General features: G+C 43.4%; 1 protein-coding gene across 1 annotated transcript; it reads left to right on the top strand.

Annotated features, from left to right (window-relative positions):
• Window positions 1-888: 888 nt before the first annotated feature.
• Window positions 889-15,952, top strand: adck5 (aarF domain containing kinase 5). The gene is made up of 15 exons (XM_066715857.1): window positions 889-1,026; window positions 2,344-2,441; window positions 3,086-3,235; window positions 3,756-3,831; window positions 10,726-10,926; window positions 11,386-11,526; window positions 11,679-11,792; window positions 11,949-12,080; window positions 12,414-12,497; window positions 12,753-12,834; window positions 13,211-13,289; window positions 13,464-13,555; window positions 13,720-13,972; window positions 14,150-14,266; window positions 14,619-15,952. Exons 1-15 carry the CDS (start codon window positions 1,000-1,002, stop codon window positions 14,722-14,724), a joined length of 1,752 nt encoding a protein of 583 aa, XP_066571954.1. The 5' UTR covers window positions 889-999; the 3' UTR covers window positions 14,725-15,952.
• Window positions 15,953-16,020: the final 68 nt, after the last annotated feature.

Below are 16,020 nucleotides of genomic sequence, written 5' to 3'. Positions count from 1 at the left end.
ACTGGCATTTTATACTTGAGACGTGTAAGTGTCATTGACTTGGTTTTTAATTGGGGGAAATTATTTCAAGGTAAAGTTATTTTAATCCCATTTTGAAGTCATCCACAGCTCACATTTGTTTGTTTAATTGTTACTTGTGTTTAATTTCCCTCTTATAAAGGTGTATTCCATTAAAAGACCAGTATTCACTATGGAAGCTTCTTAGATATCCATCACATTCAAATGGAGTCCTCAGAAACCGAGCCATTCAAAAAGCATTAGAAATTGTAACCTATGGTGTGAAATGTCAAGTCTGGGCTTGATACTACTGTAACAAAATCGTCTGCTGTACAACAAATTAGATACTTTACTTCCCCCTAGTGTACATCACAGTTACATTTTATTTCGTTAGGCACTTGTAAATATCTCAGAACATCAAGTAAAAAATAAATGAACTAGCAACCCTTAATATTAAGTAAGCTATATATTTACTATAACGAATTTAACCAATTTTGTATTGCAACGAACCCCACAATCACTGCTGCTGCCCTCTAGACATATGTTTAATTATTATTAATCATAATAATAATTTGTTAATATGCAGACATTAATAACGTAAAGCGATTTACTTTGTTTGTTAATACTATATTAAATTGCCATAACGTGCAATTTCTCTGTTGCTGTCGCCAACTGGACTTAAATAAAAAGAAACTTATTGTCTTTGATGGCCGGCCGTCACCTACTCTAGTGCCAGTGGGCAGGTTTGGGATGTGCTCTCCGGCCGCTTCCGGGTAGGTTTCGTTATGACCCCCTCCACGTGGTGCCGGCGCTCCAATCAGCGGCGGGGTTGGGTCACGCCACGCGTCATGTGACCGTGCGTGCGATGCGCTGCTGGGCGCTGGGGCGGGGCAGTACAGCGCGTAGGATTGCTTACAAGGCAAGGGTCACCGGCAATTCTCCCTTTTGGTTAGATAAACTATATATTTACGAATCATTTGACAGTAATATTAAGTAAGTGATATGACGACTGGGGAGACTTTAAAAGTGGTAAGCGCTATTTGTGTTATTCATTTTAGTAGAAGTTTCTTATGTAACGAATTAAGTTAATAGAATTAATGTAAAAGGTGTAAATATAATTTGCATGAGACCTACCATGTGAAAATATACTAAATTAACGTGAACAATGACTACCATTGGCAGTTTTGAATTGGTTTTCGTAGATTCGTAAACTGTATGTATGTTTTAAAGATGTATTCTGCTTTATAAATAAATTCCAGTGACAGTTTAAACTTTTAGACCAAACGTTAGTAACATGTTATACTAGCTACTATACTTTTGTACTGTTACACAATGTTTTACTGTACATAGTCCTGTCCTGTGTTATTGTACCGGAGGCACAGTCATAACCCGGCTCTGATTTAAGAGAGACAGTTTCCTAGCCTGTCTGTGATTGAATGTGTCCTATATAACGTGTGGACATATGTAATGAAACCCGCATGTAGTTTTAATACGACACTGACATGATTAAAATGCGGATTAGCTCAAATGTCAATGACTGTCAAACATGTTAAATATGAATGAAATGTGTATACATTTTGATTGATGGATGGATCTAATACACCGTATTTATTTGCATGTAAAATACTCTACATTTCTAGATGATCTTGACATGATCTTCAGCACATAGCTACACTATAACAATGTATACATGGCAGTACTTTACCATTTTACCAAACTTGATCATTTCTGTCCTTACTATCTCGCTATCTGGTGTCAAGTCCCTGACTCTGAGCTGTTATCTTGAAATCATCCAGTTTGTAACATTTTGTTCTCTGATGCAGCTTGTAAAAACAACGGTGTCTCCACAGTGTCAGTGTTGTCCTTGATGCTTTGCATTTAAAGAAACCTCTTCATCCTTTCATTGCTCGGCAGCCCATTGCCTGTTTGTCATTCACTCTCTGATTGTTCTTATGTTTTGGTGATGTCTTTTGTTTTCAGGTATCTGTGTAATTTAAAACAGTTCTGATCCTTCACATCAAAGTACAGAAAAGGGTTTGATCATGCAATGGGCCTTGATGCAGAAATGTATAATTATATTGACTGTTTCTTGCTCATGATCCAGCACTGGTGAAAAGTAGATGGATAAAACCAGATTTAAAAAACAAATCCTTATACATAGCAACATGTGCTTGCATAACATTAAAAAGTGTCTCTTTTGTGCAGAGCCTTTGTTGTATTTTTGGCAGGTATTGTCTCTTTTGGGAAGTTGTTCTCTGTGTATAAGGCAAGTTTGTTTAATGCAAAACCACAAATGTAAAGTTCTGCACTCAGATGCATCTGTTTGTCGTTTGGTCTGAATTGCAGTTACGGCTGTGTCGGCGGCACCTTGCCTTGTTGCAGAGACACCCTGGCTCTGCTCCTCGGGTTTACTTGAGGAACTCCTTCAGTTCACAGTCTGTGAGGTGAAGTATGACAAGTGTTAAAATAAATTGAACTAATTTGTACATTAATTTCAGCATAAACTAAGGTCAATAAATCTTGCTGTTTACCTATACACAGTCTCTGCTTCATCCTACCACCCTTTTCCCAGTGGGCATATATTTATGTGGCATGGAGCAATGAAAGAGAGTAAACCAAAGAGGAATTGTTACCAAACCCAGTATGCCACTATCAGGGTAGCATATGGATTGATCGTTGTCTAATATTCCTGCAGTGATTACTCGCCTAATTTAGTCACTTTTGCTATAATCATTGGTTGATACTTTAGTTTTAAAATCCAGATTAGCAGGATGTGTCAACGTGTAATCTTCTGTCAGTCAAATTCAAACTATGCCAAATAACTTTTGTGTGTGTATCCTTCTGTTTAGGCGTAAGCATGTGTAGTTCACTTATTCGTCAGGTTTAATGTGTTATGCAATTCTCTAGGGATTCCAATATTACTGTTGTATAGAGAATGTGTATTGGTATGCATACATAACTATCTTTTTAAATCACAAGGTTTCTGTGGCAAAGGGAAACCACGAGAGTATGGTCTACAGTATTTTATTTCAGTGATGCCTACGATATTGCCCTGCCATACAATGTAAACAAATTTATTTCCATGCAGACCAGCTAAAAGTAGAGGATTAGTGAAGACCGTAATCCTGGGAGTGACTGCAGCTGCACCTTTTGCATTTGGACTTCAGTATGCCTTGTCAGGACCAAAAGAGAGGCGGAAGATGAAGCTTGTGGTGGAGGGGACTGGCCGCTTCTGCAGGTGTGTAGGTTTTGCATATATATTACTGCTGTCATTCAAAGTACTGTGTGTTCAACATAAGTGCTTTTTTGCATTTTCTTCAGTAAGTGTCCAATGAAAGCTGCTGCTGATGCAAGGTACGAGTCCCAATCAGATTCACTTTCAGGTTTTAGATCCAGTGAATTGATGCTAAATTCAGCTGCAGCATTTAGATTAATGTACATAACTTTTCCTGGATGTAAATCGATTAATTGTTTCTTCTTGGAGAAATTGGTTGCTTGGATATCGGAGGGTGAATGATATTTTAAGTATTGTCGATTAAATATACTACAGTTGCATAGAAGATAATTGTTTACAGAGCATCAGTTATTCTAGAAATAAATATAACGGTAAAATAATGATGCAGAAATAGAAATAATCATAACGTATAACTTAATGACAGAAAATTCACACTAGTTCCTTCCATAGACTTTCATTTATATTTTTTTATTTTCATATTGCTCATCTTTACTAAACTTACTTCTTTTTTGTTCTCATACAGGTCACTGTATGTTGGACTTTTAATTTCAGCAGATTACTGGTGGACCTCAAATGTTAGACTGCGTGGGATGGATGAGGTAGATTTGTTTTCTAAACACCCTTTCATTAACTACATTGGTGTGGACTGTATGCGTCATAGCATTTCTAATGTTTATTCAACATTTCAAGCAATATTTCTAAGTACCAGATGTTTGTTTAAATGCTTAGGGCAGGGGTGGGGAATCTTTTTTCTATCAAGGGCCATTCGAGTGTTCACAAATGTATTCACAGGCCGCAACCTTAATTAATACACCTACATCAAAACATTAATACAGATGAAACTTACATTCTAATGCAAGAACAAAGCACTTTTTTCTAAACGCACACTGCAGTCAAAACAGAAATTAACTATATAGCCTACAATAAGCAAAAAGCTCAAATACGGCATACAATATGATAATGAAACAAGTGTAAACGTAAATATTGCAATAATGCTCAAAAGCAATATTTTATAGTTCAAAAATAACTGCAGTGATATTGCATTTATCAAAACATAATTGTACACTAAAGTAAACATTTTCAACACTGTGTTTGTTTTCAACATACAAAGCTACAGTGAATAAAATCAGTGTATTTACTATATACTATACTATAATCAATAACTAGTTAGTATATATTTAGCCTGCATACCTGACAGCTCGTACAGTCCACACAGGACACATTTCTCCACTTTCCCTGCATGAGCTCCTACCTCACACTGTATTTTGACAGCCCTCTACAGGTGAACACTTTTACTCCATGAAAATATAGCATTGCAATAAATGCTCTTTTGCTCATAATGTCCATGAATCATTATTTTATGTGCAATGTGCTGCGCTATTGCACTCTGTACTATGTGCAGCAGCAATCGTGTATTGATTAGTAGAGTGAAAGCACTCGGTGCCATTTGGACCTGGCGTTTCACTCGCAATGTTTTCACAGCACTGGCATAAACCCATGAATGATCTGTCATTCCCAGTATCACTGATGCCCCTGAATCAGTCATGTTCATATACACGGCATTTCCAAAACGAGCTCTCTTCAATTTCCGTTTCCAATCCATGTTTATTTGCATAATCACTGTATCCTCTCAATCTGACTACAGCTGTAAGAAAACACCTGTAATGCTGTACAATGTGTGTGTTTCTCAAGCACATGAAAAACTATAGACTGGTAGAGATCGCCACTTGAGCGCCAGACTGACTCTAAAGTCAGGCAGGATTATGCGTTATATTTGAGTTATTATGTATTTTAATGACCGGTCAAAATAACCACATTTTGGCCATTCTAGGTAAATTATAACTTATTTATTTTCGTGTTTATGCAGGTAAAATGCAGTAAAATACTGTTTATTAAGTGAAAGTATTTTACATTTTACAAATAAAAACATTCAAAATTTTAATACTTGTGATTTAAAAATTTTTTTAAATCAATTACTAAAATCACTTAAATTTTTTTTAAATCTCAAAGTGATTAAATTCAAAATAACTGAACATGTGCATATAAAAAAAAAAAATGTGCTAAAAGCAAACCTGCTAACCAACAAAAAATGTCAAATACATTGAAAATAACTGAAAATGAATCGGACAAATCAAAAAAATAAAATAAAACAAGAAAATTAAAAAACAAACCAAAACAGTCCAATTAATTTAAAATTAAAAACAAACGGCCAATGCATTTGACAAAGAAATATAACAAAAACAACCCAAAAAAACAATCAAACTAGTGTTTTTAAAAACAACTAAATCTTTAAAAACAATTAAAATTCATTTTTAAAATTCATTTTAAAATATAATCTTTCATAAAAGAATTAAAAGATCTTGGCTCGGGCTCCAGCAGGGGGAGATGGTCGTCCCCGGAGGTGGGTCCCATCAAGGGATCCTAAGCTCCCCCAGATCTTTTATGTGCCAGATCTTGTAGGCTTCCTCCTTGCCCCTCTGATGGACCTCCAGATTGACATACTCACGAATGAGTACCATGCCCCTCCGCGCGGTGACAATCGGGTCCAGCTCCTGCTTATTAAAAAGGCAGATGTTCCGTCCCTCCCACAGGGCCTGTTTCACTGTGCAGACGACACGCTACCAGCACCTCAGGGAGGGAGATGTTATTCCTTTGGCAGGGCCATAAAGGATCTGCTGGACGGTCGTCCGCACAGGAACGGCAAACCTGCGGAGGAACGGGAAAAACAGGAGCCAGACCCTGCAGGCGGACGGGCAATCCCTAAAGATATAGGCCTCCGTCTCCTTCCCAAGGCAACCCTTATAGGGGCAGATGTCATAAGGAGCTATGCCCCTTCTGTGCATGAACACTCGGGTGGGGAGACACCGACTCACAGCCATCCAGGAGACATCTTTCTGTGTATTCGTGAGGCAAACGTGCGTAGCGTTAGCCCAGATAAACCGGCAGGTTTCGGGAGGGAAATCTTCTATCCGGCTGGTCTCCTGGGTAGATCTCATCTGACTACAGATGGTCTTATAATCCCAGGAGGCCAGCACGACTTTATGGAGGCCTACTTCGAGCGCAAAGGCTCGGAGCGCCCTGTAGAACGGCGGGGGATCCCACGAGTGCGGCCTGGTGTTATCCATGGTGCAGAGGCCGAATGGTCTCAGGCTGCTGGCAAAATAAAAGCGGTTCATAAAACTCACTTTCTTGCCAGCAGCCTGGATGTTCTTGACCACATAGGCCAGCCCCTGCGCCTTTATCAGCCGCACAACGTCCGGGACCCCCCTGCCTCCATCCAGGGTACCCTTCACCATCTGCACTCTTTTCAGCCTCTCCATTTTGCTCCCCCAGACAAACCGAAATATAATTCGGGTCACTAGTTTTGCGATGACCTTGTCTGGGGGGAAGATCATTCCTATGTAGAGGAGTATCGGGAAGAGGATGGCCTTTACGACCAGCACCTTACCAGCCATCGTCAAGGTCCTTGTGCTCCAGCCGTGGATTTTCTTTTGGACCTTAGATATGGCCTCCTCCCAGCTCCGGGTGCCCGTGTTGGTCCCGTTGATCGTGATCCCCAGAACCTTGATAAACGGCTTCACAGGGAACACGGTTGGCGGGCCCCGGCCGACAGGCCATGCCCTGGAGAGGTAGACCTCACTCTTGGCCTTGTTGACAGCGGCCCCCGTCGCCCTGCAGAAGCCGTCCAGCAGTTCCTCGACCCTGGCCACGGACAGAGTGTCCGTGCAGACCACGGCCACGTCGTCCATATAGGCCAGGGCCTTCAGTTGCTCTCCGCCGGAACCCGGGAGATGGAAACCTGTCACCCGGACGTCCCGGGGGATCGCCTGCATGAACGGCTCCAGACAGAGGACGTACAGCAGGGCCGACAGGGGACAACCCTGCCGGACCCCCGACCTGACCGGAAATGGTTCGGTCAGGTGGCGGTTCACAAGGACCCTGCTGCTTAGACCACTGTAAATGATCTTAACCCATTTCCTCAGGCCAAGAGCGACACCTATCCTCTCCATGACGAGCTGCAGGTATTCGTGGCCCACTCTGTCGAAGGCTTTCTCCTGGTCCAAGCTAATTAGGACCAGGGGAAGCCCTCTCTCGTTCGAGTAGGCCACGACATCCCTGAGCAGCATGGTGTTGTCGGCCGCCGATCTCCCCCGGGCACCACAGACCTGGTCGGGACCCACGACTTGAGGGAGTGGCCGCTGCAGCCGGAGCGTCAGTGCTTTGGCCAGTATCTTGTAGTCGGTGCACAGGAGGCTGACCGGCCGCCAGTTCCTCAGATCTTTTTGGTCTCCCTTGTGAAGAAGGGAGAGGATACTCTTCTTCATAGAAGGGGCCAATCTACCCTCTCTGTACATCGACCCCAAGACCTGGGCCAGATCTTCTTTAAGCACCTCCCAAAAGATCTTATAGAACTCAGCAGGGATCCCATCGGGACCCGGTGTCCTTCCAGAGTTAAGACTCTTTATCACCTGGGAGAGTTCAGTGGTGGTGATCTCTGGATCCTCCTCCTCCTCCTTGTCCCCCTCATTGCGGGACCCCAACAGGGACAGAAAGTGATGGATCAGATTTTGATCCACCACCTTCTGATCATACAACTCCCTGTAGAAATCCCGCACCACTGTCTCAACAGCCTCTCTGCCCTCCACCTCTTGCCTCGAGGAGTCGATCATGGAGGACATTGCAGGCCGCCTCTCCTTCGTCTTCTTGAAGAAGAAGCGGCTGCATTTCTCATCGTCCTCCATGATGCGGACCCTGGAAAGGACCTTGATCTTCTCTTGCTCCTCCCGATAGAGGGCGGAGAGACTCAGCTAGGTCGAAGCCTCTGAGCTGTAAAAGACTCAGGCGCTGGAGGCGGGCGTTTAGATGGGAATATCTCGCCCGCCTCTCACGAGCTTTCCGTTTCCCTAGCTGAAAGAAGTAGCCCTTGGTCCTTTTCTTCACCATCTCCCACCACTCTATGGGAGAATCAAAAAGGTCCTTCAGGGTCCTCCACTCCTCGAGGCGTCTGCTAAAGGTCTTAATAACACGAGGGTCATCAAGCAGGGAGGTGTTGAGCTTCCAGACCCTAGGCCCCGACTCCCGTGTGCTCGGGATGAGCACCTCTGTCGTCAGGAGCCGGAGGCGGTCTTCTTTTCAGACCACAGAAGACATGGCGGTCCTCTCCAGTGGCTTACTGAGGAGGACGAGATCTATCCTGGAGAAGGAGGAGCCAGAAGAACTCACCCAGGTGAACAAGGGGACCAGGTCCCGACCTGCGTCGCAGAGTTCAAAGTCCTCCACGAACACAGCGAGGTCCCTGCTGGATCTATCATTGCGGGGCTTTCTCCGGTCTACATCCCTCAGAGCACAGTTGAAATCACCTGAAATGATAACTGGTAAGGTGCCGATCAGGAGCGGGCGTAGCTGAGGGAGAAAGAGGACTCTCTCTCTCTGGCTGGTGGGGGCATAGACATTGACCAGCCTCAATACAGCCCCCTTGTATTTAAAATCGAGGCTGGCCAGTCTGCCCGCCTCTATTACCTTAAATGCCTTTACCTCTATGAAGGGGTTTTTCAGGAGTACGGCAATCCAGTCCGCTCGGGACACATTGGACCCCGACCAGAAGGATTCGCCTAGGGTCCAAGTGTCCATCTTTATATTCTTTTTGGAACGGGATGCCGCACTCCTGCAAACAGATGACATCCACCTTCATACCAGCCAGAGAGTTTAGAACATCGGTCCTCTTTTTCGCCTCAGCAATGCTCCTCACATTTATTGATATAATAGTTAATGCCATAATGGCTGTGAGGGCAATTACCCGCTCCGTAACAATCATGTAAAGAAACCCTCCTCTTCCCCACTTCTCTCTTCTCCCTCACCTAGCTTAGCGCTAGCACCCATCATTTCAATCATTTGCCTCACCACTTGATCCTCTAGGAAGACTATGTGGGGGCTCGGCTCCAGCCACCCGGTAAGGCTGGCGAAACTCCACTGGGCTCAGGGCCCGCGGTGCTGGAGGTTCTCCCTGGTTCCTTTGTAGCCGAGGCCCGACGAGCAGATGGCAGGGCAGAGGCCTTGTGTGCGACTGAGGAGAGGACTGGATAGACCCCGCTAGTCGTTCTTTTAACTAAAGGTGGGGGAGGGGGTGGTTTCTCCCTTCCCGGCTGTCTGTTGCCGCAGGCCTCCTCCCTCAGCGCCAGTGACTCTGCCATTGCGGCCCTGAGGTCTTCTTGGCAGAAGACACTGGCGCTGACTCTCCTCTGCTGAGGACCTGCGGCTCTCCCACTACTGCTGGGAGGGCATACCTGTCCCCTCCCCTGAGAGAGTCTTGGTCGTGGGGCTGGAGGGATATTACTATTTTGGGGCCTGTCCTCCACCAGGCTGCCACTGGGGGGAGTGGAGAAGGCCCACAACTCTCCGCTCCGGACTCGGAGTGGGGCGTGTAAAACTAAGAGGGGGAGGTCTCTGCAGCGGGGGGGGAGCTGGCAGAATTGAACCTCTTGCTCTTCGTACCCCCCCCACCCATGCTCCTCTTCTCCATCCTTCTCCTCTTCCCCGCCACAACTGTCCACTCCCCCTTTGCCTCCACTTCCGACCCAGAGTCGGAGAGGGAGCCTATTAGACTCCTGAGGACTGTTTCCTCTCTACCCCTATCTAGAGGAATCTGCGTTAAAGGAGCCTACACTTGGTTTTCTGTCTCTCCACCACCCCCGAGGGCCCGCGCCCTATTTGCATAGGAGGAGGGGCAATTCCTAAAAAGGTGCCCTCCCCCACCGCACAGGTTGCAGGCCCTCTCCTGCTTGCAGGCCCTGGTCAGATGTTCTCCGCCACAGACCTTGCACTTAATAACAGTGCAGGCTGTGGCTAAATGACCCAGGGCCCCCCAGTTCCTACACAATTTGGGCATGCCATGGTAAAAGACAAGCCCCCTAAAATGCAGTAGAGATGTTTATTACATAAACTCGGTGCTTCTAGTGTTAAGTGTATGTCACAGAAATTACTTTTTCCAAATGGACTTTAGGGCCGGAGCAAACAGCCTCAGGGGGCGTATACGGCCCGGAGGCTGGACGTTCCCCACCCCTGGCTTAGGGTGTCCTTTGTGTCCTATATACTACTGAGCTGTATTGTGCTGTTAGAAATGCTGCACTTCTTACATTCTGCATGGGGTCAACTGGGAACAAAATAGTCTATACCATCTTTATGCACAACCTCCTCTCCCACCCCAACATCTGCATCCGTTAATAATTTGTTTCAGAATACTTGTCTGTCTTTGTCTAAGATGTCTTGCATAATTAAAATCACAGTAATATAAAGAAGCTATTCCTACAGAATTCTACTTATAAGTATCAGGATCAAAATGACCATATTTTCCTCGCTTCTTTTTGATCAGAACCTTTCCAAATGAGATGACTTCACTAGATTCCATGACCACAGGCTGTTCCCTTAAGTTAGACTTAAGCTGTTGTCCCTTCCCTCCGTGAAATTTTTGTAATCGCTCTCGCCCCTCTTGCTAGAGCAGCCCAGACTTTGTGCAAGGGATGTCTGCTTGTCACCAGAGGGCTGCGGATAACATGGTCGAAGGAGCGATTCGGAACGGGGGATTGTACATCAAGCTAGGCCAGGGTCTGTGTGCCTTCAACCACCTTCTCCCACCTGAGTACATCAACACTCTGAGAACTCTGGAGGACAGAGCTCTCAACAGGAGGTACAAAGAGGTGAGTTTATATTACTGTCCGCCATGCTGTTCAATTCAAGTGCGAAACATAAAGATTTCAAGCAAGATGAGGCCATTTGACCCATTATGCAGTTGGTAGCTAGTTACTTAATGATCCAAGAGTCACGTCTATTATTGAATGATTCCAAGGTGTCGGCTTCAACAATATGCCTGGGGGTTTGTTCCAGGTTGCTATCTGCGTGTGAAGTGTCTAATGTTCTATTTGAATGCTTTTAGAAATTTATTTCAGAAATATTTCAACCAAAATAATTACATATGATGACACATTTTTCCCCATTAAGAGATCTTGTCAGATTTCATTTTCAATTTTTAAATGAACACGGATACCTTTTAGATCTAAATGTCACAGAGATTAAATATCCTACAGATGTCAAAGGACAATTGCAGAGGATGTAAGAAAATACTGCTGTGCTAAATCCTGTGCCGCATTTTCTCCCAGGTAGATGCACTGTTCCAGGAAGACTTTAACTGCACTCCTGACAAAATGTTTAAATCGTTTGATTACGAGCCCGTGGCCGCTGCCAGCTTGGCGCAGGTGCACAAGGCGGAGCTCCAGGATGGCACACCTGTCGCTGTCAAGGTGGGTCTCCCTCTCAATCACAAACTCGATTTTCTTTTTAGAGGTCAAACAAGATGTGTCAAATACACATTTTCATACATACCTTCAAATGATAATGACAAGTTTGCGGTTTAATAACACCCAGTCTGTTTTTCTGTGCAAATCCGTCTTAGGTGCAGTACATTGACCTCAGAGATCGTTTTGACGGTGACATCCGGACACTCGAGATCCTCTTAGACATCGTGAAGTTCATTCACCCCAGCTTTGGATTCCGATGGGTCCTAAAGGTCTGTGAGTCGGGATTAAGCAGCAGTAATCTTGTTTCACTGGTTTCCTTTCCAGCCTTCGAGCCGTTTCAAGCACAGGCGCCTGTACAGATTTAGATTGTGATTAAAATGTGACGTGTATTGTAACGCATTCCCCTTCTTCTCCGGTTGAACCAGGATTTGAAAGGAACTCTGGCTCAGGAGCTGGATTTCGAGAATGAAGGCCGAAACTCGGAGCGCTGTGCCCAAGATCTCAAACACTTCAATTTCATTGTCATTCCCAAAGTATATTGGGACATGACCAGTAAGGTGAGGACGAACAGAATTGAGGTTTTACTATATTTTAGAAGTTCTATATATTTTTATGGACTGTAAAATAAATTAAAATTGATTTTAGTCAGCCAGGTGTCCTTGAAAAAATATAATTTACAATAATTGGTAATGCCTTTGGCAGGTACGTCAATAAACATATTTTGCTATGTTGTTGTATGATTCTTTAAAACAATATATTACAAATGTTTCATTTTATACCCATACTTGCTAAATAAGCCCATCTGCTTAAGCACTGAATGCTGGCTTACTTGCCATTAAGGGATGACAATTAGTATCTTTACTGTCTAAGGATTTCTGTCCCTTTTGCAGAGGGTGCTGACTGCTGATTACTGCGAAGGCTGCAAAATAAACAACGTGGAGGGAATCAAGAGCCAGGGGCTCAGTCTGAAAGATGTGAGTATTGCTTTAGTAATGTAATTCTGTTTGCCATTTTAAGCCAAGCCAACAAATTAATTAGGAAATGAATTTTGCAACTTATTTCTGAACTTGCTAACAGGTTTCCATATTCATTTAAACCTGCAACCCCAGCTGAACCCTGTCTTTCATCTGTGTAGTGATGCTGCAGTGAGTCAGAGCAGGAAGCCAAGAATGAGGAGAAAAATCCTACATGACAATAAGCGTACATTCTCTCTTGCTTCTACTTCGCAGACAGCTGATAAACTGATTCGAACATTTGCAGAACAGATCTTTTACACTGGTTTTATTCATGCAGACCCCCACCCTGGCAATGGTAGGTTTGAGGTTCAGCATGCGCCATTACCCCTTCAGGGCTTTCTTTTACCTCATATGTTCATTAGCACAGGTGACTAACTGAAAAACAACATTTTAGGGCATTTAAAGAGAAACTTAGACATTTAAGTTAACGCTAAAGTAGTGTGCTCCCCATAACTAGGCAGTTTTAATTCTGAATACATGATTTCTTTCAACTACAAGGTCAGACTCGTCAGTGTTACAGCACTTCCCTAGTCACAATTAACAAACCGCTGCATGTTTTACACACCATTTGAGGCTTATTGTGCTTTATAAGAGCAAGGTTTGCACATTTATATCAGCATTGGATTCTTAATACTCAGAAGCAACCATCCAGTTAATTCTGTTTGTTTCAGTGCTGGTGAGAAGAGGCCCAGATAAGAAGGCAGAACTGGTCCTTTTGGACCATGGGCTGTATGACTTCCTGAGAAAAAAGTAAAAATAATTTGTTTTCCCTATCTATGAAATGTCTCAATTATTAAACTGAGGATGGCCAATTATAAATTCATAAATAAATCTCTGCTAGTACAGTTTTATTTTGAAGCAAAAAAAGTTTTATCATTATTGTGGATACTGTTTAATAAGACTTGGTGTTGCCTGCACTGTCAGGGACCGCGTGGCTTTGTGTAAGCTGTGGCGGTCCATCATTCTCCGAGATGAGCCTGCGATGAAGAAGCACTCTGAGGACCTGGGAGTCAAAGGTAGGAGATGTACTCTGTGCCTCATGTGTGCGATGAACCAGTGTAACATTTGTATATTGCAGGGCATCTATCAAACAATATTTCTGAGTTACCTGTTGGTTGTTTTGGCCAACCTTTTTGTATTATTATTATTATTTTTTTTTTTTCCACACCTCTCCCTGCAGACTACTTCCTGTTCTGCGAGATTCTGCTGCAACGGCCAATCAACATGCGGGAGATGGGGCTGGCCAACATCCTGACGCGGGAGGAGACGGCCTACATGCGGGAGATGGCCATGAACCACTTTGAGCGGATCATGGAGGTTCTGAAGTCGCTGCCGCGGCCCATGCTGCTGGTGTTCCGCAACATCAACACCGTGCGCAGCATCAACATCACGCTGGGGGCGCCAGTAGACAGATACTTTATCATGGCCAAGAGGTGAGTCTGTGGTCTTTTAACACGGGGCTTTACATGACCGCAGGCAGGCTTTCACGTTCACCTCGTCCTTACAATCATTAAGAACTACAAGAGGTGATGCACCAAAGTGTTTTTTTCTAATCCAGTTGCTCTCATGAAAGATGCCTGTGTAGACGCTTCTCTTGCTTTGCTTGGCAGTGCTGTGAAGGGCTGGAGCCGCATACGAGCGTTCGACTCATCAAGACTACCAAAGATCGCCGTTTTCCGCTGGCTCTGGATGGTGTGGGAAAGCCTCAAATTTGAATTTGCTTTAAGGTATGTCCTCTCTAACTCCCTGACTCAATCTGTTAATGTCTTTAATAAGTTTATTTTATTTCTGTAAATTGGTTGTATCTGGAAAAAAACTAAACACCAAGATTCAAAATGAAATGAGAGCTGTTTGTTAACCTGCAGTGCACCAGATTGAGGTCTTGGTAATCACACCAGCAGAGATGTAAACTTAAGACACTGACATAGTCGGTTATTTAATTAAGGCCAGCACTCTGATCCCCCTAGCTCCAATTATAACGATATGCTGATTTTTTCCACTTTTCTTTACACACTAGTAGCAGTATCCCAAAAAAGGCATGAATGGCAACCGGATACTGATTTGTGGTTGATTCCCCAGGTCGGAAGTTGTGGCGATGCGTCTCACAGCCTCGTTACTGCGCCTGCTCGCTCATTTTGGCCTGGTACCTGCGGACGAGCAAATGTACCAGTACCTGCAACACTGAGTCCACGGTGAACGATGCAGTTCAGATTCTTTACCTCATTCTGTTCCAACTCAAAGGATTAAACTTGAAGTACAATTGAGGCATCTCTTTACACAGCCTGGACTGCAGAAATGCCTACAGGAAGAATACCAGAGCTGCAAGCGAAGGTTACACGTATGCTTTCCAAAGTCATTTTAAAGTGTCTAATGTTCACAAAGAAAAATAGAATAATCTGAGTAACAAAGAAAAGTGCGGGACAATTCACCAAATAACAGGTTCCACCGGCACAATGCAGATAAATACACTTTTTAGAGATTACTGATTTTTAAAAGTAAGCCACATGGGATCTGAAGCTGATTGAATAATAGAAAATCCCCATAACAAAATGTGAAATACTAGTTCTGGGCCACATCATTCACTTTGCCAAATCAAAACCTCTCAGGGCAGCTTGCTTTGCAGGAGGATATATGGGTTTCTGTAAAGGCATATTTTAGATTCAACAGCACTTATTCCTACTGGATCCATTCATGTTCTCTTTTGCAAGCTTTCATACAGTGTATCAATCTAATATTAGATGGACCATCCGTTCCCAGGTGTGTCCCATTTTCCGTCCAATCAACAGCTGTTCATGTTGGGATGCTTTTATATTTGTCTTCATGGGAAGTCGTTTTACACTTGCATGTTCTATACATGATATAAATATCACTCTTGAAAATCACATTCTAGAATTAAATTCTCCAGAAAGCTCACTTACCGATGTCTAAACTAGTGCATTTTGCAGAGGTATTTCAATCAAGTAAGGTTGGAAGTTTAAGATACTGAGATGGTTATCCCAAGAAGCGAATGAAATCCATGAACATAAAAGGTAATACCTGGGAAACAATTTATATTTGTTCGTATACTTTTCACATATCACTCCAATTTCGCTGTTAAGCCTGAATGGCACTATATTTATTTATACTTACGGGTTTAACCCAAGATAAAATGTATGTACAGCATTAGACACTAATGATTTTCATATTTTTCTTAAGACCATATACCCATAATTCACATTACTTTTGTAATTCTGTATTAAAACTTCTGATGTAAAACACAATGTTTTTGTACTATATAATTTAACTTATGCTATTTAACTGAAAACCATTTAAAATTGACATTCAAGGAGCCAGAGAAAATACTATGACTGCCTGTCTCCCTCTTGCCTGCTAACAGAAAATAAATGCAGAAATGTAAGAACTTTGGTATTGTCTCCTTTTTAGAAACCGATGTTGGGTTTGAACATTCATCTGCAGCAATATTCATTCAGTCCAGCATAGG

This window comes from Amia ocellicauda, chromosome 10 (genome assembly GCF_036373705.1).
Source record: "Amia ocellicauda isolate fAmiCal2 chromosome 10, fAmiCal2.hap1, whole genome shotgun sequence".
NCBI lineage: Eukaryota > Metazoa > Chordata > Actinopteri > Amiiformes > Amiidae > Amia > Amia ocellicauda.
The sequence above is the reverse complement of the archived record's forward strand: the minus strand, read 5'-3'. Positions and strand labels throughout refer to the sequence as shown.

Bases quoted from the DNA above. Each gene is read 5' to 3' on its own strand.
- adck5 (XM_066715857.1), top strand. From the start codon at position 1,000: ATGACGACTGGGGAGACTTTAAAAGTG. The intron at 10,927-11,385 runs GTGAGTTTATAT...ATTTTCTCCCAG, and splicing joins TCAACAGGAGGTACAAAGAG to GTAGATGCACTGTTCCAGGA. The intron at 12,498-12,752 runs GTGAGTATTGCT...TCTACTTCGCAG, and splicing joins AGGGGCTCAGTCTGAAAGAT to ACAGCTGATAAACTGATTCG.